This window comes from Opisthocomus hoazin, chromosome 1 (assembly GCF_030867145.1).
Source record: "Opisthocomus hoazin isolate bOpiHoa1 chromosome 1, bOpiHoa1.hap1, whole genome shotgun sequence".
Lineage (NCBI taxonomy): Eukaryota > Metazoa > Chordata > Aves > Opisthocomiformes > Opisthocomidae > Opisthocomus > Opisthocomus hoazin.
In genome coordinates this window covers 72,946,621-72,971,935 of record NC_134414.1, presented here as the reverse complement: position 1 = coordinate 72,971,935, position 25,315 = coordinate 72,946,621, and the positions used below count along the sequence as shown (strand labels likewise).

General features: G+C 42.6%; 1 protein-coding gene across 2 annotated transcripts; it reads right to left on the bottom strand.

Moving 5' to 3' along the window:
• Positions 1–25,179, bottom strand: EDAR (ectodysplasin A receptor). Of its 2 annotated transcripts, none has more exons than XM_009931682.2 (11): positions 25,117–25,179; positions 24,291–24,413; positions 22,998–23,179; positions 18,090–18,175; positions 7,902–7,988; positions 6,636–6,764; positions 6,473–6,547; positions 6,097–6,169; positions 5,033–5,192; positions 1,989–2,049; positions 1–627 (listed from the first exon to the last, which is right to left on the bottom strand). In XM_009931682.2, exons 1-11 carry the CDS (start codon positions 25,165–25,167, stop codon positions 308–310), a joined length of 1,347 nt encoding a protein of 448 aa, XP_009929984.1. In that variant the 5' UTR covers positions 25,168–25,179; the 3' UTR covers positions 1–307. The 2 variants fall into 2 exon arrangements, with proteins under 2 accessions (XP_009929984.1, XP_009929991.1); XM_009931689.2 differs by having other exon boundaries at positions 6,636–6,761; positions 25,117–25,167.
• Positions 25,180–25,315: the final 136 nt, after the last annotated feature.

The window sequence follows — 25,315 nt, the reverse complement described above, 5'->3', positions numbered from 1 at the left end:
TATCTGCACATACGCTCGTACTCAGACTGCAGAATGGATGTTTGTGTGTCCACTTACTGTCTGGAACTGTTTAACATGATCGTTTTGTTCAATGACATGTTTCACACCAAGCTTCTTTGGAGATCTCTGCTCTTGTTTTCGTAGATGTGTAGCTTCCCTTTTTTTAGAAGTGGAAGAGAAGAACTTCCCGTTGGTCACTGGGAGCGGTTATGTAGAAGAAACATCAATGGTCTTTTGTCCAAAGTCTTTGACGTGGTGCTTGCTGGAATCGTGGTTCTTGCAGGTGATGTGATCCCAGGCAGGCATGTCAGGATGTCCCTGCGGGTTCAGGAGCAGGCGTTGCTTGCGCCCACTCCAGAATATCCGCACACAAGGATTCGACAGCATCCAACCGCTCGATTTGTACCAGTTTGGTTAGCAGTTCTGGGATGCTGTAACCTGCTGTGCTGATGCGATCAAATAGCTGCATGCCATCCGTCATGCCACCGATCTCGTCTCTCTTCAGTCCAAAGCTCTCGGCGAGGTGGCGCCACGTTTTCACGATGGCTTTCTCTGTGTTGTAGGTCGAGCTGAGCATTCGGCTGGTCTTCTCCAGGCAATCAAATGGCAGCTCTGTCGGGCTCAGACCTGCAAAGTGAGGTGTTTGTTGTCAGATGGCTCTGTGCACGAGTCTTGACTATTCAAGACATTTATTAAAATACTACAGTGTATAACGTTAGCAGTAAGTACAGCTAAAATCTTTAAGTGATAGTCCATGTCTAGCTCCAAAGTTATTACTGTATATTACTAAATTAATTCTTCCTAGTGACAGTAGGGTACAATCATTAGGGTAAAAAGTTGTCTGGGAAAGAAGTATTAGATGGATTGTATGAATTCCCATGGCGCTACCCCTTTCTTCAACAATTTACTAGGTGTTAGAAAAAGTACACTGCAGCCATATCCCAGTGAGCAGCCCCATTAATATACCTCTGCACGTCAGGCACAGTGTTTGAGCTCCAGAGACAGCTCTGACCCTTCCCCGAGTCTGTCACCAGCAGCTGCTGCAACATCTCTGTAATTGAAAGTTGCCCTGGTAGGAATGTGAGGGGTGAGGTGAAGCAATGATGCCAGATGCTTGCAAGCATTAAAGTCCCTGTAAGTGCTCGATTGTCATTACTATCACTGAATCTCTAGAGAGGATTTAACATTCATCCTGTAGGGAGAAAGCTATTTTTTCCTGGACTGTCTTTCTATGTTATTCATGGTCACAGAACAGAGGAAAAGAATCAGGTACAGCATTTTTCCGAAACCAGTGTTCTGCTTCTGTAGTTTTCCTGCTCCATACTTGACAGCAGTGCTTTGGCGGGAGTCAGAGGTCCCTGAACCACAGAAAACTCCACAGCACACGCGCACACATGCACACAAAGTGCATGTGGTGGGGGGGGAGGGGCGTAAATGCAGTCACGTCTTCTGTTCTGCAGGGAAATGAATTCCCGTCTCTTCTGCCAAAACAGTCCAGGTAGTCAAGTGTTAAAGAGGGTTAAAACACCTAAAACACCGACTTACTTGGAAACTCCACTTTTTATAGTGAGAATCACAATACTGACTCTCCCCATATCACACTTTCGTATTTGGTATTAATTTCTACCTGTTTTCCAAGGGACTAAACAAATCAAAGAGGTTCCCTCTAGATGGGGAACGCAGCTTGGTCCTTGTGCGTGTCCAGCCAGCCCCAGCAGTGCCCTCCCAGCCCTCGGTAGGAAGGAACGGCCATGCCCACGCCTGGAAAACAGCCGTGCCGTGCTCCGGCCCCAGCCCTGCCCGCACAGCTCTGGGCTCCGGGCACCACCGGGCTTCCCAGCACGTGAGTATAAACCTGCCCACAGACAGTCTTCTCCGGATTGGGACTTTCTCCTTTCTGTAGGAAGGCACAGCCTTTCTTATTTTATAGCAAACGCTTGTGATCTGATTTTGTGCTGTTAGTATAGGAGCAAGTTTTGTACACTCACCTTCTGCAACATCGCATACGTTAGCATACACGTCAAGTATCTTTTTCCGTCGACTTTGAATCTAAATGGGAAGATTTTTACTTCATTAATTTTTCAGTCATGGGAGTAAACAATCAGCAAACAGCAGTGGCAAACCTGTGGGAGATCCTCATTTCATGGCGCTAGGGGTTATCACCTAATGTCCTCAAGGGTCCCTTCTGAACACTCGAAGAAAAGGACACAGCAATTATTCATAATTGATGCATAAACCTATTTCTGATTTCCCTTTCCACTGCTAGAGATCTTTCTTCCCATCTTACAGTCTTTTCTTAGATCAATTACTTTCCTGCTCCAAGCGTTTGTGCATTTTATTTCTCTTTCAGGCTGAAGCAAACTCCTGACAATGAAACTGAATTCAATACCTCACACGCAAGCAATTAATGCAGGGACGTCCAGGTAAACCAGGACAGGACTGGCCACAGATAATTAAATTCAGACTGAAATTGCCTGCTTCCAGTAATCTAAGAGGACTGTAGAGGAGGGGATCTTCCTTTCTGTCATGTGACGTAGAACTGCTTAGTGCATAACTAATTAAATGTATTTTCTTCCATGAGATTTTGCCTGGTTGAATCTGAAACATTTTACAGATAGATAAAAGAAATAAATCAGTGAAGCTTTGGACAGGGAAATTCTGAGGTCCAGGGTGCTCCAGTCATTTTTTACGACAAAGAAACTCAGACTGAAAACCTGACATTTTCCAAGCTGAAAATGGACATTTTGATACAGTTTCATTTAGTGAAAATATTCTCGAGGTTTGGTTTCGGATGCAATGTGGAGTGAAAACAAATGTCAAAATGTCATGAGTTCTCAGGGACTGGAATTGCCATCTCTCTGCCAGCTCTCATTAGGACGGCGCTTTCTGAAAAGCTGTCTTTTTGACAGGACTCTAGCGTTACCTCCACAAATTCCCCACTTTCCACTACAAACCAGGCCAGAAAAAAAGCTCTGCTTTCACTCTTTTGTTTTGGGGAAAGATTTTCCTCATTTTATTTGGGCTCTAAAGGGCAAGACACATCAATGCCCTGGATTAATAGGCTTGCAGGACTTGTGGGGACCATGAAGCAGCTGCTCCATCCGGGCGAAGGCTGTCCCGCGGGCACCCGGCAAGCGTGTGCTGTCGCAGGGCAATGCAATGCAGACACCAGTTGTCGTTCGCTTATTCTGGGTATAATTTACATGTCCTGAGTCCATTGTGTTGCTATTGTAGGCTTGGGTTAGCTGTTTCAGAACCTTGTAAACAGGAAATTTTCTTTTAATGGGATTTATTAAGACTCCTCTTAAGCAAACAATTGGATGCTTATTTTCATTCTCCTCTCATTCTTAGGGCAAGGAGGGAGGCTAAATAATTCCATACCCATGAAGAATTATGAAGGATGCTCTTTTTACCAGTGCCAGAAGATGAGGGACTTGTAAAGCTTATGCTGAAAGCAAACAGGTGAGGTTGAGTCTGACGATCCTCCATGCTGTAGCTCACTGTATAATGGTTTTTGTTTTAACGAGGAGGGAGCAGACTTGGGTAAGAGCAAGCGTTCAACTTACTTTACCTTCATCCAACAGCTACTTGATACTCTATCCCATACTATGAATGCTACTTAATCTCCAGCCTGAAGCAAATTATTTCTTTTCTAACTTCTGGCAAATGGCTTAATTGTGAAATCTTAAGTATGGAGCAGAGGATCTTGGTGCAGCCTGCGCCTTCACTGAAAAGTTTGTCCTGAGCCTTGCCAGCAGACTTCAGTCCCTGAGCAGTATGTTAGAACAGAAGGTCTGGAAGAAATAGTTCATGCTTCAGATGTGCTTATGAGCTATCGACCTGAAGAATATATCTATTATATGCGGTCTTTAGAATGTAAGCCACTTGTTATTATATGTTCTGTGTTCATGCATACCCAACTTGTATTATCCAGTTTCAAGCCAGTGCATACAGAAGTATGATAAAGTTGACCTCAAAAAAATGAATTTTAAAATGTGAGCACTGGAGTAGTAAGTTCTTTTCGGATGGTCATACCTGTCTGCAACTAGAAAAACATTTCTCTTGTGTTGAGACTTTGTGTGTCTGGTCTCAGCTGAAAAACGAGCTACTTTAGAAAGTTTGATCTGAACCATCACAACAATTTAAAACATGAAAAGATGCATTTTCAAACCTTTTTATTCTTAAAAGCTATATGATGTTTGATATTAATGATGTGATTTTGTCCTAGGTATTGCCATTTTTAAATTATTTTTGAAGTACTAAAACCATATAAAATAGCTGAGCAGTCGCTTTCTTTTTAAGGATAGTTTCATGTTAATACAAACTAAAAATCTGTATGGGTGAGGTGTGGCCTTAACTATGCCTTGAAATACTCCAACCGAGATGAAGCGCCCTGAGAAGCACAGGCTCAGCAGGAAGAAGCGAAGGCCTTCCACAGCAAAACAAACTGGATTTACAGTGTCCTTCAGAGCACAGCAGTGACCTTCAAGCCACATGTCTGTTTTTCAAAATTCTACACACAAACCAAGCACAACACTGGATATTACTGAAAAGTCTCTGGCATGGAAATACTAATGCTACTGGGTCAAGGCACTCAGACGCTACGCTGCCGTAGGAAGCCAGTCATGCTGTTGCATTATTTTTCTGTCTTGGATTTTCTGTGGTTAATGTAACATCAGGGTTAGTTATATTAGCATTAGCTATATTGAGGTTTTGCTCTTATTTCTTTTTTCTTTCCTTGGACTATAAAATACAATACTCAAAAAAGCAAAGTTTCTAGTCCTGTGGGAAATTTGCTTTTCACCTCTGTACAACCCAAACTATTCTACAATTCTATGATGTATATATATGCCACTACGCAAAGGAGATTCTGCAATAAATTTCTCTGGGGAAGCTCTTGTAAATTAGTCTGATCTGAACTATAATGCATTTTCAGGGGTGATAGTTTATATATTGTTTACTTAAAAAAAACCAAACAAAAACAAACACACAGAAAAATCCTCTCAATTTTTAAATCTCAAAATAGCCTTACCCCAGTTGATTTATTGCTTGTAGAAGATTTATCTCTGGCCAAATGCACTAAAGATAACAAGCATCTCTCTGGGGTCCCTTGTTTGTCAACTGCAGCTTCTTCATCGCTATCCATACTACGACTTAAAAGTCGTTCATTCTCAGAAGATGCATCATTTTCACTGTAAAATGAAGGATACAGTTATCTCAATGAAGTCTCTCATGGGTTGACTCAAATCATCTCCATTTTGCTATCTTAGAGTAATGGAACAGAAGTGTTTTTTGTTTTTTAAAATGCCTTTCCTCCGCAATCCTGTGAATGTAACTGCATTCACCTGCCCAGGGTATATGTACAATGCCCACCAAGTGACACGCGTATCTTGCAAGAATCCTTTTATAGAGGGGTTTTGCATCGAGGACAGCATTTAGCGCACCTTAATTGTGTTACCCAGGCAGGTTTGGCTGCCAGGCAGACACGAGGTGGGGAAACTGTCACACCGTACCACTTGAGGTTCCTTAAGACCCAGAGCATCACTTTTTGCTCCTCCTGCCTGAAAGTGAAGGGGAACGTAACTAAAGGCATGTATGCACAAGCATCACTCAGGTCCCAAAAGTGGACCTCAAAAGAGGAAATGATGAGCTGGTCACAGAAGGAATGGGAAGATTTCTCTTTGGAAATATCTGTCATCATCTCTTAGAAACTGGAGGAGGAAAAGCCTACTGAGGCATCTAGTCTTGTCCCTGCTGCAGCAAACTACCCACATATCCGTCTAATTCCCAGTTCTCACTGTAAAAGGTTGAAAGCACAGGAGCAGTGCAGGGGTCTGAGGGGGCTGTGACCTGGAGCACATAGTGCTCAAGAGAAGTTTTTAAGAAAAGCTAGCCGTGGTCATCTTAGCTCTACCAGAAACTCTAACAGCTGCAACTTTCCCATTGGCAGGTTATTCCTTGCTCTGACAGACTTGAAAATCTTGGTGCTAATTACTTCTATTTTGTTCTTCATGCATTCCTCTGTACCGGGATGAATGGTGACTATGTGCCTCCCCCACTACAGACAAACTGGAAGTATGTTTATCTTTTACCCACCTTTTAACAGCCTTGGCTGGAGTTGCTGTAAGTTTTTCAAACTCTTCTTTCTCAGAGAATATCACAACATTATCTGCAGATCAACAATTAGAGAAATTTGAATTGGCAATGAGTATCCAAACCAGTGTTTTGTCTCAGGAGCTGGTTCTGCTGGCAACCTTACTGCAAACATAAATCTCTCTGCTACCTTTTTAATTGCTATTGGAGGACTAAGTGACATTCTGGAAGTACTAAAGCTATTATACACAATCCTTCAGTAAACTGACATGGATTTTATACAATTCAGAGGAGAAATTGTAATTAAGAGAAATGCATTAAGCGTATTTAAGCCAAATGTTGTATTGAACACAAAAAGCAAAACTAAAGCAACTTATACCTTGCACTTCTTTCTTCTCTTCTTGTGTGTTAGCCTGAGCTTCGACATTTTTTACTGAGTGGCTCTTGCAACAAGCTAGAATATAAAAATATAACACTAATTATTCCCAGAAGCTATCTAAAAATAGCATTTGCAGTTATAATTTCATGTGCTGAACAATTACCTTGAGCAGAAGGTTTTGTTTTCACAATGTAAAACATGATGATGAGGACAATGGCAATAGCCATTATGAAGATGGTTGACATTGCAATTATAAGAGCTGTAGCCAGATGTCCTTGCCCTGAAAGATCTGCTGGAATAAACAAAAAAAATTTTTCATAAAGGAGCAACTCAGGATCAGAGAACAGTTAATAGTTTGTGGTCTGCTCTACGCTTATATTTCGCATTAGTTGATCTGAGTTGCTTACTTGTTAAGCACTGAAAAATTTAGTGTTCTATCTCAAAGACAAACTAATAAAAAGTTTTTCAAAATTGTGACATTTATGCTGCAATAACCAGTTAACAGTATTCACAAAAATATTTGATGACATGACCCATCAGATGCAAAGGTGTAGGAAGATGTATTCTCTGTTAATAATACAGGAAGTATATGTAAACAAGAGTAGCAGCTTTCCTAGCACTGTATTCTGTGAAACAGCGTTGAAGGTTAAAAAAAATAAAAACAACAGGGATGAGAGCTAAAATGACTGTTGATGGCTACAGCTGCCTCAAAAGCTTTCCAGTATAAAGGAGAACACAATGCATATGTGGAAGGACCGATGTTTTTCTAACCAAGACTTAAACCACAGCATGGCTAGAAGGTGAATTTAAAATAACTTCTGTGAAAAGGTATTCAGAAGCAGAATTTGGATGCAAAAGACGAGAACTGAAAAGCCACAAAAGGATGCAGAAAATGACAGATATGCTAGAATGCATGAAAACTTTAATTTTTCTGGAAACATGATGCTCACGATCATGTTTCCAGACAATACCAGGAAGATCACCACTGCCAATATCTCATTAACTGCATCTATCCTGTTGTGTCTTCTCAGGTTCACACATTTTTAAAACCTAATAATCACAATGGAGAATTGTTTATGTTAGCTCAATAAAAGCCTGGACATATTTGTGTGTTAAATTATTTTCACCAGTTTAAGCTGAGCTTTGCTGAGGCATAATGCCATTTCTGTATGGCTACAAGCAACGAGTTAATTCACTGCTGGCATTACTGAGTACGGTTCAAATCCATTTTAAGCTGATCTGACTAAAACAGCACTGCTGATTAACCAAGAAATAAAATATAATTCTGAATTATCTTTAATAGCAGTTTTAGAAATCTGGAAATAGTGGCAATGAAATTCACAATAGATATTTTCAGTTTGGTTGCATTTTGTTGATGCTATTTGCAAGACAGACAGCTGCTAAATGAAATCTGTGAATGCATTCTTACCTTTGTGAGCATGCTGGTAAGGCGAGAAAGTGCTTGTGCCAGAGGTACTTGGGAAAATGGCTGAAATGCCAGAGGTAGCCCCCGCACCTGCAATATGAACAGAAATGCCATAAACTTCCACAGATTGCTTTGTCCAGTCAAAGCAATAGCTTCGCCCAAGTAAACAGAGCCTTTGCTTAGCTTGATTGCATTTCTATCATGTTGAAAACTCATAGAATCATTAAGGTTGGAAAAACCTCTAAGACCAACAAGTCCAACCGTCAACCCAACACCACCATGCCTGCTAAACCACGTCCTGAAGTGCCACATCTACATGTTTTTTGAATACCCCCAGGGATGTGTTACAGAACCCATTTTTGCATAGCATCTAGAGGAAGGGGAAGAAGTCAAAGTTCCTGAACATTTATGAACTTAGAAGAAACTCAAGCATCTTCAGACACACACACAGGGCCAACTGTTATATGTAGATTCCTGTATTACAGATCTGGCCTGGGTAGCGCAAAGTTTTCCGGGATCCAGATGATGACTCAAATTGTTTACAACCCCTGCCCCATTATTTGCAACTGCAGACCCCAAGTCCCAGCTGTCAGATTCATCAAATTAGTGCTTCTTACAAGCATCCTTTGCTAGCAGGATCATTGTGAAACACTGACGGTATGCAAACCCTCATGACCCCACAGCAAAACGTAGGAAAGGTCACAATGAATAGTGTTGAATGCCTTTCTGTTCTGTGGAGCTGTACTATCATAAAAGGGAATATTAGAATTTCCTGAGATGTAGCTGGGCAGTACGTTTCTTATGATTCCCCCTGTCAGCCCAAATCTGCATTCTGAGGAGGGTAAATCCACAAAAACAATGAAATGAAGAACTTAAAGGAACGCTTCATAATGGCAGAGGCTTGAGATTGTCCAATAGTGGTTTCTATGTCTAAATTCTACAGTTAAGTTTAAAAGTTAATATTAGTTTTTCAGGTGGTATCCTACACCAAGTTTTCAAAGCAGTAAACCAACTCATAAGTTAACATATTTTGCCAATGCCAAACAATACTCAATATTATTGGGAATAAGGTTGTTGATTGGACTGCTTTCATGCAGAATGGTGTTGGCATAGCATTCCAAAACAGAATAAAAATATTAGGGTTTGGAGGAAACATTCTCTTCATTCTCAAATAATCTTTAATCTTTATCATTGGTAAGCAGGTTATGCAAACATCTACTATCATCAGACACCAAAAAACATCTTCTGGCTTGGAGGGGGTATGAAATAGCTCCTGCTTTGTATTAGCTGTCTGTGGAGAAAGTCCAGTGATAATTATTTTCAGCAGACCTAAAGGCAAAAGACTGTTCCAGTCACCTCATAAGGTGCACACAGCACATGACTCCAAAAGCTGGTTTGGCAACTAGAGTAGCTGAGAACTAATCGTGCCATTCTTTCAACCTAGTAAATATTACCAGAAGTTAAACCCACCAGGTAAACTTGACAGGAAATTAAGCGGTCTGGAACGGTCTGAGAAATGTTCCATGGTTAAGAACAAAGCAATACACATGTTCTTCAAATTAAGAGGAATGTTTTCTAAAAAGGAAAAAAGGTATTACCTAACATAAAAAGTGGCTGCATGTAGTGGATGAGAAATGTTCACTCTTCAAGTGGCCACAAAGTATGAGTTGCAGATGTCTTCAAAAGAAATTTTCTTTAACAATGGTAAAACTTCTTTCATACCTCATTTGTTGGAAGGAAATGGATTCATTTATTACAATTGCACTTTTTTTTCCAGCTGAAGAAGTGTTTTCATAAAGTTTCAAATACACTAATTTGTTAATTCAGATGCTTTTCATATTATGTAAATGACAGGCAGATTACATAAATCTTGCCTCTCGTTGCTTCTCTGTGCCAGACTTCTTTCTAAGAAGAATTAGTTATGAGCCCCAGAAACTGCAATATAGCAGTAAAGCATCTAGATATCAGTAGATGAAGATGTCACCTTCGTGTAATAGACATTAAAGACACGTAATTTGTTAAATTTTCAGCAGTTCTGCACAAAACTGAAGTCAATCGCCCTTGGTCTCAACCTATGTACTTACTTATCATGGCTGGGTGATGGAGGAAATTTACTAGCTGGCCAGTGCCGTCGCCCAATACTTTCTTTCATGTCCATAGCTACCCAGGTCACGCCTATTCTTGCGCTCCCTCTGGCAAATCCATTTTCAGACAATTGCAACTCTGTGCAGTTCTTGCAAGCTGCAACAAGTCAACAATAGCTTTTCCTATGCTGCCTTTCAGTTAACACAGGCAAGCCGTGCTGCTTTGTCTGCGTGGATTTTATCGAACAAGCTTCAGCTCGTCTCCTCCACAAGCAAGTTCTATCAATCTCTCTTCTCTCTCTTTTCCTTCATCTGAAATACGTAGTCGTGGAAGTACTTCTGCCTAATCAATCTTTCAGTCGTCTGGTATTGTTAACCTCATGTTTTTCACCTGTCTGTGAAAGGAAGGAGAGCCTTCCAAGGCGGGAAATCCCGCAGCGGCACGTAGCACAGGAGCGGTAAGGAGGAGAGACATCCGTTCTTCACGCACCATCATCGTCACGCTTCACCCAGACACACACACAACACATACACACACACGAGTATCACCTGTGCACAAGAGCGAGCACCTTCAGCTCCGGAGCCTACGTGCGGAATTGTCTTTGAGTTGCATGGGAACGGGGCCCCTTTCTTTGTTCTGTGGTGCCTGTTCGTGGCAAAATCAAGGCTGGTGCTAGAACGTGATGGCCTAGGTGGGAGTTAGTTGCTATGCATATTTTAAGCCTATTATCAAATTTAATAATTTGGCATATTCATTATGAGCCAAGATTTTTCTTTAGATGTGGCTTAGAAGAAAGTGCCAATTCGCGCACCTGCGCTACAGGAGGAACCAAAAATGCCAGCTTCCACAGAAGTTCACTTCATACAAGTTTTTTGTGAGTAAAAAAACCCAGAACTCATGGCTGCTGCTCTTCCCACATCCAGCAGTACACCATGACTGCAGTGCCAACTGTTCCTGTGCACATCCAGTTTTGCATCCCAACCACATTATTAATTCTGGTTCCAGTATAGATGACACTTACACAATCTATAAAGACATAGATATAGTGCAGGCAGAGACATCCTAAGGTGCTACAGCACAACATATGGAAACAACTCTATTTTAAGCACAAAAAAAGACTGATGACTGTAATATAGCTGTGCAAAAGAGTGGTTTATATTCCTAGACACCTGTAAGTAATATCATAGGAATGTGATAAAGATCTCAGGAAAGAAGTTGATCATTGAAGTTTGGTCAGCTTTTGCTTTATAAATGTTTTTATTCAAAAACTGTAATTTAGTTATAACTTTCTTGGAGTCTAAAGGCAGTTTCTTTTAAAAAACATACTTATTGTTTAAAAGAACAATTGAACTTGTGTTGACATTTGAATGTTTGGGGGTTTTTAGCTCAAAAGATAGCTTTAACTTAAATTGCCATGCAGTCAGCCTTTCGTCCTCATAGTGAACAAATGCTGGGCAATAAAATAATTTCCTGCTTTACTTAACAGGACTATTACAGTTGTTCATGTGTCTCATGACAGGTTTACAATAAGAAGTGACGAATAAAACTACCAGATTTGCAAGAGGAGGAAGGCACAGGGGGGAGGGGGTTTACCAACATGCCCCACTGCAAGTGTTTGTGAGTGAATAAAATCGGGTGCAGCAGGAGACCGTGTGCACTCCTGACATATCGCTGTGGGGGTCAGCTTACTGGTCCTTGCAAAGGACTGCTGATCATAGCTAGCAACAGCTTTTTTTGACGTTTATTTAATGCTTAATGACATATTACAAAAATACCCAAAGTGTGTATACAACAGACTATCAGAGTGATCCTGAAATAAGAATTGTTCTAAAAATGGCTTTGTGTATATATGTATCTATTTCTCGCCATTGATTTCAGCTTGCTTTCTCCCGACGCATCCCCCTTCTCACACGCAATGCATACTTGTTACTGCCAGCCGAGCTGCGAGGGCCATCACTGAGAGTGTTCTGCAGGACAGAAGTAAGACAAAGCACGTGCACAAATGTATAACTAGCAGCCTGGAATATGAGATGAAAAATAAATTATATTGAGTTGAAATTCAATAAAAGTAGACAGTTTATGGCTGACAAAGTAATCAAAAACTGGATTATAACTAAACCTAGTCATAAGTAAAGACCTAGGTATTTAGGAAGCAGAGGTCAGAATTTTGAAATTAATGTAAATCTGTACTCAGTTATGGCAACAAAACTTCATATGGAAACCCTGTGCAACTGGAAAGTCACGGAAGCTGAAGCACCAGTTAAAACCAAGCCACTCTCTAAGGCACCTACATATGACTTCAGCAAAAAAACATCAACCAACTCTGAAAATACTGCAATTCACTAACAACAGACCATATCCTAGATGACGGATGATTGCCTGACTGCTCTTTATTTTACTGTCTTTTAGCGCCAGGGGACATACAGAATACTATAAGGTAAGTTACTCCAGTGTTGCCTGGAGCCACAGGTAGACACTTCAGTTAGTGTAGGTATTTATTACAACCAGGAAGAGCATGAAGTAAATTCATTCCTGAGACTGAACCTTCTAAAAATGGCGATAGCAAAGTTCCCCCAGACTTTTATTTTCAATCTGGTCATTCTCACTGTAAGTAACCACTACTCTTCAGACACATAAAAGGAAATCTTTTATGCTGTTGCGCTCTCTGTAATGTCTTTAATTATTATATTTCTCTCTCCTTTTATTTTGTCAGGCCAGGGAAGTATGGCTGATAATAGACCTCGTGGCCTGAGGCTGACAATTTATTTGCATCTGTGGTAGTTTTGTGTAGGATGCAGTGGGAGCTGTAATTATTGCACAGTACTGGAAGGTCGTAGGCACACGCTTCATGAATTCAGCCTACCTCCAGGAATTCAGTGTCGTCATCTCTTTCTATGTGCAACATGGAGGGGGTACTTGTCATTTAAGCCCTATTACAGGGACTTCAGAAGCGCCAGAAGGAAGAGAACAGACCCGCGAGGAGCCGCTTTCCCATCCCACCCCCTCCTTGGTGGTGGAAAGCTGCAGCCCTGCAGGTTTTGCAGCTCCTGAGCAGAGCGACGCTGTAGAAATCTGCAGTGTTTCGCACGGGCGGTTGGTGCTTGCCGTGGGAGCTGCAGCTCTGGCACAGGTGAAAACATCAAAGTCATCAGAGTTTTCTTTCAGGAGAGCTGCACTGGGACCAGGTGCCCTCCTGACTGATACCTGGGCCCAGCTTTCCCAGCAGCCGAAGACAGCAAACCCCACATTTGCTTCTCAGATCCCTCCCCTTGAAGGTTAATGGCTGAGGCTGGCCAATTGCGTCCTAAGATTAGGTTCCTTTCATAATATAGACAAGTTCTAAGGGGATAAGAATTAGGCCCTACCACCTATGAACAATAAAGCACTGCCATCAATATTTCTCCCATTCCACATGTGAAGAGGAATGGGGTGTTCAGAGATCAAAAAACTCAAAATAAAAAGAAAAGTTTGTTAGCTCCAGCTAACAAGCCTATTCATTTGTAAGCATAATTTGAAACAGAAGGGGAAAAAGTCCTGATCTTGATCCTATTACAAAAGGACAAAACTGGCAAGGAAAGAAAATTAGTGATATTACAAAGAATGGAGAGTTAAAATAAAAACCTCTCAAAGAATAATTTTTCACTAATACAAGTGTTTTGGGCACTAGGCTTGTCTGTGTTAAGCATTTCAATCAAGGCAGCTGAGTTCTCATCCTTCAGTACATGGGTATGGGAGTGATCCCCCAATTACAGCTCATCACGCAAAGCCATCAGCCTATGAGTCAACTGTTCCATGTCATCTGTCTAATTGTTTTTCAAGTTTTAATGATACAACAATAAAAATGATCTTTTCTGTTTCTAGATGCCATTCACTCTCTGGTAATTAAAAAATTACTACATTTGTTTTCCTTTGCTGTTTTTCTTTCTTTTTTCCCCCCCTTTTTTTTTTTTAAATTTGCTAAACCATAATTTGTAGGTGTTAGGCTTAAAAGCTTACATCAGGTTGATTATTGCATCTGTTCTCGTACATACAACCAGCAAAAAAGATGAGAAGAAATAACAGTATTTTGTGCCCACACACAATTATGAATATATACAGTAGATTAAAAAGAAAACCTCAATCATTCGCTGAAGTTATGTAGATCAATAATTTGTGAGTGGACAAGGATTTGCATATTTAATGTAATTGTATAAATACAGCTTCAAAGTAAATGTTCTCCAAGCTTTTGTAGTGGGGTTTGATTTTGTTTTCCTCCACCATTTTTGAACTGGAGTGGTAAGTATCAAAGTTTGAAGAGAAGAGTGGAGTTAATACACGTAAACTGATAGAGAACTACAGCTGGTAAAAGACCAAATGTCTCCCAGCAGTAACTGTACCTCTGCCAGAGAAACCCCATGCGGGTCAAAATCTTCAGTCTTTTGCATATACTTTTACATTGGATAAAAGGAAAAAAACACAACAAAAACACCCTACATAGTCAGAGGACTCAAGTGACTTCAATTCCAGAGGCATCGACTGAAAATCCAGCACCATTAACTGTGGGAAGCCACATCTTACAGTGGTTTGGTGCTCATTACCTTCATTCTTCGATTTACGTAGAAAACCCGCCACCCCCACTTTTTGCAGTGCTGCTATTTATCAGAGAGGTATCATAGCCCTATTTAGTGTCAGCAAGGGTCACTGATGGCTCATGCTCTGCTTCACGCACAGCTGAAGGTCTCACATCTTTGATGTTTTCCCATTGTGCCCCTGTGTGCTTAGCAGACCAGTCCCGAGGCTCCTACACAGCTGACTTGGGGGAGCTGCATGCTGAGAGCCCAGAAGCCTTACATAGGTGTTTCACTATGCACAAGATACGAAAAATTGCAGCCTTTATGGTGATGTTTACCCTTTTTCCAGTAAGAAAAAGCTTTCCTGCTACACAGCGCTCATCCTTACGCTCACACATGCACAGCCCCTTCTCCATATGTGCCCACTGCCCACAAGCTGCTGCTGAAGCATTCCTCCAAGACTGCAGAACACTATTGCTCCCATCCTTCAGTCCAGAGAGAGAGTTTCAACACTGTAACCTGGTGATATGTTTGCCTCAATTAAATCTCTGACCTCTGTGAAATGTCACCCACTCCCCCTCTTTTCAATGCTATTTTGTGCTATTTATGTCTCAAGTCCCTTGAGAGAGAATAAAAAAAAAGGTCACACAGGCCCATCAGGGAATTTCTTTCTTAATTCCAGTCCTTTTTATGCTACTATTTCCAGATGCTGGGACACGAGGTGTTCATCTTGTTTCCTCAGCCATTTCAAGGTTCATTGACTGTGGAGGAGATGAAAGTTGCACAGCAGGCTCTTGGAGTTGAAAGCTATTTGTTTACCCTTTGATCAAACCCGAATACTTTTCTGCCAGATAAAATGTATCATCAGGCAAATTCTTTGAGCAGGTTTCCATGCAGCAGCACACCCCCCCACTGCTTCGTTCTCCTTCTAACATGCAGGCCAGGCATTTCCCCAGCGTGGTATTTTGCCAGGTAACAAGAGCACCACCATCCTCCAACCCTGCCTCAGACCTAACAAAGGCCTGAAATAGGATTTATCTGCCCTCATTTTTCTGTCTAGAAGTGTAAAGCCAGAGCGTGTCACCCCCAGCTTGCTATTTTTAAGTAACTTGCCATCCTGGTTTCCTTGCAACCCGTTGGGTTACCTTTCTCCAGCAGTGTGCTGTATGCAGGAGTGCTTGAAGAAAAGGATCTCTAGGGGAGAGGCACCCCTTTAGTGTGCGCTTTAGGCTCCTGGATGCTGTTCAATACTATTAGATTCCTGGGACTATCTGGAATTCTCATTCTGGGTCCTCCACCACGACAGCCAGTCAATAAACTGAAGCTGTTCTGCACAGAGGAACCATTCCTACTAAAGAGGTGACATCGACCTTCGTATGACAGAAACCGCATGCTTGCATTAAGGTTACGCGCTCAGAGTGCAGCACTTCGATGAGTCTGGAATCTGCAAACCTCACAAAACGATGTAGTTGTGCAGCACTGACACGTCCCTTTTTCTTTGCTCTGACTGGTAGAATCTGATGACAGGGAAGTGAGTGACAAAGAGACTTCATTTTTTATTATTTGCTCATACTGGTTTTTATGCTGCCTGCCACAGCAACAGCGAGCCTTTCAAGGGGTTCCTGCAGCAAGGCTGATTTTCCATCTGGAGTATAAATTATTGCCTCTGAATTAGGGAGCTCCCATTCCAAACAGCGTCCAGAGGTATAGACATCATAAACCAAATTACCTGAGCTTAGTTATTTGAGGGATTTGGATTTTAAGCAGTTTTCCCACTTTTTGAACACTTCTAATCATACGGTTGGTTTCATAGACTTGATTAAAATGGCAATGTTTACTCTTTCTAGGACTAAAGTTTTCTCCTACCTAAGTAGCCACTCAATTATCAGTTCATACACCTCCCTAAGTTCCTCCCAAAGATAATATATATTTATTCTTGTGCTTGTCAAGTTAAAAATTGCATGTGGTTAATCAGTTGTGCAATTCATATGTTCCTCTCAGAACTAAGCACATTATATATAGTATCTGCCAGATATCCTATAAGAGTCAAAGATTTGTTTGTCGAATTGAGCAATAGCTGTAAGATGTAATCAGTAAGCTACAACATGTCTGATACAACCAAAAACCCCATTTCGGCACGTGTTTGAGACAGACCGCCAGAGCTGAGGCAGTGATTCATTTCTGGCTACCGGCTAGCAGCAGGCATGGCTGCATTCCCACCAACGGGGCAGCCAGCCTGCACATGCATGCGGGAGAAGATGTGTCCGCATCCTTTTACCAGATGATAACCTCATCTCCCACTGAGACTCCTAATCTCATGTTTTCACTTACCTCTCCACCTTCTTCCCACACCTTACACTTGTGTCCTCCCTAGCGCCCTCACCTCACCTCCTAATACAGACCTGACCTCACCAAAACCACGCTCACCCTGCCCTTGCCCACTCCTGCTGTCTCAGGCAGCAGTGCACATCTCAGGACCGGGTGGGTTTTTGCAGCCAAGCAGGGTGAGCGGCTTTTCAATGGACCAGCAAAGGTGGTAGCTTTTTAATGACCCATCCTCCTTTGAAGTGGAACACAGAGCACCAGGGATACGCAGTTCAGCAGCATCTGAACTCAGTAATTGCTATTTCTGTACACTTACAAATGCTCGGGTACTTTTGTCTCAACCTCTGCTTTCAAATCAAGCAGGCAAAATATTGCAAGTCTTTTTCATGATGAAGACTTCTAAAAGAATAGAACATGGGGAGGATGTTGGTTTTAGATGTACCAGGTTTCTCTGGGGGACTGCCCACTTTTTTTCTGTTTTGTTTGTTGGGTTGTTTTTAAGCTTTTTCTCCTGATCTGTACCAGATTCTCTGAGGGGGTGTCAAACTAATTTGTTCATTCAGAGACAACCTCATTTTTCCTTTTTCTCATTTTCTTTACCCCTTAAAGGAGAAAGCAGCCTTCTGGGGGGCTGCCTCTGCATTAGAGTGCTAGTGCGTGGCTGTGCCTTCTCCCCATGGCATGAGGATGGGTGAGCCATTGCACGCACACGGCATGCAGACGAACAGGTACTGCTGGGGTGTCACACACACCCTGGCAGTGTTAGGTTTACGGTTGGACTTGATGATCTCCAAGTTCTTTTCCAACCTCAATGATTCTGTGATTCTATGATATAAAAAGATGGGATGCACCTTTACTAGGATCTACAGTGTCCCATGTTTTCTTCATAGCTGAACTGAAATGGAACTAAAAGAATACACAGATCTGTGACTTCCTGTACCTACTGGTTAAGTAACCAATAATAAGTCCTGTATGGGACATCTTAACAGATGAAAACTGGAGCACAACTGAACAACAAAAGCAGGTCGTAAAATCAAAGGTTCCGTTCTCTCCCCAAATGTTCAGCATTTGCTCCATTTGTTGGCAAGGCTAGTTGGAAACAGAAATTGCCTTGCTGGAGACAGACTTATTGTTTGAACGTAATAATCACCACTGAAAGACTTCATATTGAGCTTCCAGATGACTCCAAGTCAAAACCAGATGAAATGCACAGAAATTGCCAAACACTTACATTCCTTGGTGTTAGGAGGCGCCAACAAGCACGAGTAGCAAACCATCCCATATATGTTGCGAGGTCTGTTTTCCAGCATGTAGTAACTGAAACGAAGGGCAAGATGAGGCAAAGCAGTGTAAATTAATATGCTACAACTGAGCATGGCTCAAGAGCAACCAATTATACTGAGATAAAATCATTTAAAAAAACTTTTATAAGCAATTTGATGCAAAGATTATTTTTTTTTTAACTGCCTGAATAGAGACAGTGTTTCTCTTCTTCCTTTCCTCCTAAAAGGCAATTAATCAACCATCAAGCCTACATGACAAGAAGTAGTATCATTGCCTAAATCAACATTATTGCCCCTGCTGAGTTCAAGCTGCAGTTTACAGCGTGCCCTGAAATAAGATTTTTCAAAATAAGGGAACGCTATTTTTCTAAGAAATAATCTTTCAGACAAGACCATCAGTTGGATATGTTGGGCTAATTTTTACAAGAATAATCTCCTTAATGTTAGACTCAAATCTGAGCCAAATGAGAATACAAAATACAGAAAATACAGGAAAACACCACCCTCACAGGGAAAGCCAGATTTGGTTTTACAGGTTGGGGTTTTTTTTGTGGTGTGTGGTTTTTTTCTTCCTTGCTGTATAGTTGGTAAGTTAGTCCTTGATAGTGGAATCACAGCATGAAGGAAAGATTTTCATGATTTGAACTTTTGGGCTGCCAATAAAGTCAGTGTTGAAATAAGGTAATTGTTTATGCAAGAATGGATCCACAGGCAACCTAATGAGTAAATTATATCCAAATCATGCACAGTTGATGTTACGGATATGTCTTTACAAATCACTTGCAAATCACTACAAATTTTAATGAAGAAATAAATAAATTCATAATCCATTATATGTAGACAGGTACTCAACATCATAAGCACTTTACGCAATGAGGAATCTGTTTTCTGCCCTCATCTCCTTGTTTACGCATGTGCAGTATGTTTTTCTCTGGGAAATGTATGCATTGTTAGGAAATTACTGCTGAAACTGTCCATCAAAATCAGTTGGTCATAAATGAACGGTGCAGCCTACACATAAGGGATGTAGGTCCAGGAAATGGAACACGCAGAGATGCCAGGCGGGGACAAGGGCTGGAGGGGCCTCAGAGAGGAGGTAAACTGAACATGGTTCCTCCTCTCTTTCTTACTCGTTTTAAAAGATTTGCCCTCACTCTTCCCTTTGAATATCTCCTGTGCCCCATCTGCCACTCTGCCACGATGAAATTTCTCTCATGAGTGAAATTTCATCTTTTCTCCCTTATGGGGGCCTGTGCAATGTTAGATTTTGAAGCAGTTAATAAACAAGCAGGAAATGACTGCCAAGCCACAAAAAAAGAGTGGCAGGGCAAAGATACATATAAATCTATAAAGAAAAATACAGGATATTTAGGATCCACAATCTAATAGCCACAGTGGTTTAGGAAAGACAAACAGCCCTTCCGACAGTTAATTAAATCAAGCTGGCGGAATATTTCTTGGTTTTTGCCACAACGCAGAGTGGTGGAAGACGCGTAAATAAAACTGCAGAGGATGCTCATGGCAAGCAACTGTTCACCCACGTGAGCAGCAAGCTCTGCAGCTGCAAATATTAATGATTCACCCCTGTGAAGTACTGGCAACAAATGTGTGTTTCTGGCTACTTTGCAATGCACCAAATATTAAAGGCAGTGTTAGAAATATCTGATCCCTTTATGTCACTAACTACGGAGAAGTGGCCCAGTAATGAAACAACGAATTTTCACAGCGTTACTCTTCTGCTATGAGACTCCTTCTTTCTCTTTCCTTAGCACCTGCCAGGCTCAGGTTTTGAAGTGTTACAGGAAAAATCCAAGAGTAAAGGTTAGAGAAACAGGCTTAAGTGTCTTCCTGCTTAACACCACGGCGGTTTATCTCAGGCTAACCTTGGTGGTGTTGTGTCACACTCGGGGACTTGGCCCCAGGTTTAGGTCTACACTCCCGCAGGGACCAGAGCACCTGGGACCAGGGACAGCAGGAGGTGATGAGTGCATAGGTGGAGGCACCCCCTGCTTTATCCAGAGCTGTAGAGAGAGATTTTATTTCATTGGAAATTCACTGGATAAACCTTTTCATTCCAAAAACAGGGGAAAGAGCTCATTCCTCCTTGTAGAACATGTCAGAGAAGAGAATTGAACTTGGATTTGCTGTCACCACGGACAAACATATAAGAAGGAGAAGTATCAGTAGCAGAGGCATCTCTGACCACCTTTAAAAAGAAAATGATTCATTTGCAATTCTGTCTTGTGAGGAGACCAGGGCGTTGTTCTGAGCTGAAAATAGGTGCTGGGACAGCATGACGGAGACATCATATACGCTTGGCCTGTTCTTACTGCTCTGTGGGTTTCCACTTACGGCTGCTACTGAAGACAGACAACCAGGAGAGAGGCGCCCTTGCTCTGATCTGCTGTGGCTGCTCCTAGGTGGTTGTGATCTCGGTCACACTCCAGGAATACCTAATGGATCATCCCATTGAGGGAAATAGTCTGAGTTGCACCTGATTTCCACATTCTTGACCTGTCCTGTTTACCATGTCGGAAAAGCTTCTGGGTGGGAGCAAAGGATGAAGCCTGCAGTGTCCCAGGAGGTTAGGTCTAGTTACCTCCAGAGTTCACTGGCAGCTGAACTTTGGTTTTGAGGACCACAGCTTCAGAGCTAAGCTTTTAAATTCTTCCCTGGTCACAGTCTTCCATCCTTCTTGTGAGCACGACAAACTGTGTTATTCCTGTTGTGCATGGAAGGGAACCTGGACACAAAGAAGCAGTGGATGACCCACAATATTGTACCAAAGGTCTCCTTCTCTAAAACTGATCATCAATAATAGTGAAAAAATAGAAGGAAAAATATATAACTATCCAGCACCCATTTTAAGGCAAATTTTAGAGGAAGGCAGTTGTAGCCCCTGGGAAAAGGCTGCCAGTTCAGTGGTGTTTTGTCTAAAACCTTTTGGTCAGAGCGTGCCACACACTCCTCTTTTCCTCATGACTTAGCTGGTGAAAAATAGCGAAGGGACGAGATGCCCCTAAATATAGATGGTTGCACACGGGCATTTACCTCGGGAAGGTCTGTGGCGAGTTACGAAAGCACAGTACTCTGAAAATTGAAACCTTCCTTCTTCCCTCCCACTGACTCAGGGGCTCTTTGAGGTTTACTGCCCGGGCAAGGGAGCGCTTTGCCAGCTGCCACTCACCCAGGTCCCCCTGCCACCGGGGGCAATGAGAAAGGGTGGCTGGTTGGCCAGCGCTGCTCGCCAGCTCTCTGCTCTGATGGAGGGGTTCTGCATTTCCCCCGCCATCACATAGGAGCAACCTGTGGGGCCTCTAAGTAGCACAGGCAGTCAAGGCGGCTTCAGAGATTATTTTAGCCTATATTTAATTTATGTCGAGAATATAATTTCTTCAGGCTCAGAGTCAGAGGCTGTTTCTCCTTAGCTGCTGGCCTTGCCAAACTATCCCAGGACCCGAGCGGCACACACAGAGTGGCACGCAGCCAGATTCCGGCAGGCCAGTTTCTGCTGCAGGTTACACCTGTGCAAACATGGAGCTTTGAGATTACACCCCAAGCACCAGCTGTGCAAGCGGATTATTTTCAGCTAGCACCCCGCTCCCACCTGGGTGACCTCATTAGTCCTGACAAAAATTGCAAAACAGCAATTGTGGCCACTATTTAACTTTCTTGCACTCTATGATGTATGAAGGGAAGTCAAGAGGGAGCTCTTTTCAAATCACATCATCAGTTTGCTTGGCTGGCAGCTAGACAAGTCGTTCTTTTTATTTGTAAACTGTGAAAATTTCACACAGACTCACTGATATAATAAACCTGGAACCTTGCGGGGCCTCTTTAACAGGGTTTCATGAGCTATAAGTAGTGTGGGTTATACAGCGTCTGCAAACTGCACAAAAGCCAAATGTCAGTAGGAATTACGTTTCTAAACCAAAGGGGCACGCTGGCAGAAACTGAAAAGGTCTGTTAAGGTGAGATTGTGTTTTATAGTATTTATTTACCCTACAAAAACAATGTTGAGAAAGCAAATGTATGCCTGGGTTTCAGACTTTAAAAGGTAATATGGTCAAGACAACATTGCTAACATATTCAACGTAGCAACTGCTTTCTCACCATTACTATCAGAATTATACTGAGCATAAGAGACCATTAAAAAGATGGACTGAACAAATAGCATCTATTTTCAGCCCCTTCAGCCAGCCCTGTAACTTCTTTTGACTCTAAACAACAGCACACACATCATGTTAGTAGCTCCTTAGACCCCTTTCTGTTGCCTAGAAAGGACCCTGAGAGACTAAAATGCCTTGGTAAATCTCACCTAACAGCTATGTTAGCTAATGCTGTCAACTACTGACAAATTTGCCAGCTGGTCACATCTGAAGAGGAGGTATTTTATGTCCCTAAACATGCCATAGTGTCAGCATGGACCCTGCAAGGTATTCAAGGCATCTTCATGGAGCTTGCTGGTAGGATGCAGGGCTTACAAGGTAGCCCTCTGAAGCTGCAGCTGGAGGCCAAGCTGGATTTCTTAGAACATCTAAAATGGCACTGCACACCTGTGCTTGGGTCCCTGAGCTGTTCCCTTTCCCCTTCTAGTAAGAGGAGAAATTTCAGTTTTTCTAGTTGTTTCTTCAGTGACATTTCAGTAAGATTAGTGACATCTTCTGATACAGTAAATTCATCGATGTTTCTGAAGAATTTAAATGTATTGTTTTAGCAGAGAATGGAAAGCGTAATTCACCAATATTGTACCCACAGTCAGCTAGGATATGAAGAGAGGCTGTCAGAGATTTTCATGTTAGAAAAATATTCTGCAGTGCCTTGGATAGAGCAAAGGTCCGCGGTTAAATCCTTACCCCGGGAGGCAAGGACCACACTCCGCATCATTCTCCTGATCACCAGGTGTCATGACTGTGGCTCGAAAAAAACCCTCGCAGTCCTTGTGCCGCCTGCATATCTGGTAACCTCCTCTGGAAAACTTCTCCGAAGGGCAGGGGATGCAGCCGTAGTCCTCATCTTTGGTGCCGTATCCACATGTCTGCAACAACACAAAGTCACTGAAAAGAAAGCTTGCGCTGCACACCGGCTTCTCGCAAAACGGAAGGTTCATAGCCTAGCCCCCTGGCCTTGAAGCACGATGTCCTACCAAGAGAAAAACATTTGTTGTTTGGTCTCTTAGTGTCTGTTCTAAAAAGGCCATGGAGGGATATAAAGACCCAGCACCCTGTTTCCTGGAGAGGGAAAAGGGGAACCAGAGCATCGCACTCCTTGAAAGTGGACCCCCATAGCTGTTTATATCACATTCCAGCAAGTCGTGGAAGTGAACTTCAGCTGCTATTCAGATAGAAAGTGACCTGAAAATTGAAGAGTAGGGAAGAAGATTACAGGGAAAAGATGGCTACAGCAGGGATATCAGCAATCTTGCTTTCATGCTGGGAGAGGCCAGAGGGAACATCACAAAAGGCAATGTTTGGACAAGGTTTTGTAACCCCTGAACCCACATGTCCCAGTTGAACATTATGTTTAGATTAAATAAAACTAAAACCAACTGGTTATTATTCAAACATACTTGTTCAGGACTACCAACTGTGTGAAATTCTTGCAAAAGGATGTTTATCCCATTAAAACCAAACAGGATTTCAGTAATCTATTTTTTAATAAGCAACAATTATCTGCTGTAAATCAAATGGTTACTTAGGAACTGTAATTTAAAATGTTGCATAAGCATCCAAGTTCTTCTAGTGCCAAAATATCTTAGCGGGAGAACAAAATTAAATTCTCGGTGTGGGGGGCCAGCGAGCACGCCAGACTAACCGATTTATCACACCACGCCGTAACGGCAGCGTCAGATTTTTAAATAACTGTTGAGATGGGAATGGATCGGCAGAGACTGTGTATGAAGCTTCTACCTTACAAGGTTTACAATACTGCCTTTAACAGGCCGCTCCTGGGACGTGGTTTACCGGCGTGCACACCTGCGGTGCGTCGCTCCCACCACGTACTCACATGCGTGAGCGCTCCTGCTCGAGCATCTCTCTCCTTCCCCATTTTCTCTCCTATCCACATAGTACCACCACATAACAAAGCATTTGGTTTTCGTGCTTGGTGCTCGATATGTGTCCCCCTACCAGCAGAAGAAGCTGAATTACCATGTAAGGCTCTTCGCCCGGCTCGCACTTGGGGCAGTCGTGGCACATGCCGGTGGTCTGGTTGTAGTATTCGTTCTCGCCGCAGTTGGAGTATTCGGCGCTGGCGGAGTACACCAGGGAGACCTGTCACCAGAGAGCATCCCAAAGTACCGTCATTCCAACGCCTTCCGTCCCCTGCACCTCGCCCCCTCCCCTTGCCCAGCTGCTGTGGCTCAGAAGGCGGCAGGGCCAGCAGTGGAGCCTGAAACACCCCTGACACTCAGAAACAGAGGTGGTGCCTCTGTGTGGGATGGAAGCTGATACAGTTTTCAGCAACCTGGTCCTTCTAAGAGTTTCTCAGAGCACTGATGTTCGTGCTTGTTGGCACAGCTTCTCCTCAAAATACTGAAGGACATGATTCCTGTAATTCTTACACTCCCCTGCACAGCAAATGCCTGAGTTTGCGCCCTCAGCCCTCCCAGCTCTAACAAGCCTTCATAAATGTGACTGCAAGGGACAATTATAACAACCTGAGACAACACGCTGCCTTGGGCCTTGACTGTGACAGGGCTGTGCTTCATGTGATACCCAGACTAATTGGCTCTTCCAGTGCCTTCTGTCTCTGGGCCACCCTGGGTCCTTCTTCTTCCCCCTCCTCCCCAGCACCATCAGTTTAAGCAGCACATGCCCAGGTGCTTTACCCAATGGAAACTGATCATTGCATCAAGGTTCAGTCCCCAAGTCGTGTGTAGCTGTGCTGTGACACTTCAGAGATGTTTGCAAAGACCCAAGCAGAATGCAGTTATCTTTGCAGGCTGGAGAGACCTGTATGCACATAAATACCTACCACCAGAAAAGGGAACACGTGAGTCCATTTACGTTCACCCAGGTGAGCCATGCTCTCTTGATATCTTACCTGAAAAGACAGAATCGATGATTGTTTATGAACACGAGCAAATCTTTGTATGTGTTGCCAAAATAAGAACAGAAGGGCTCGTAAGTGGAACAAAGGTTGCATGGGAGCGATGCCTGGAGGTCTAAACAAG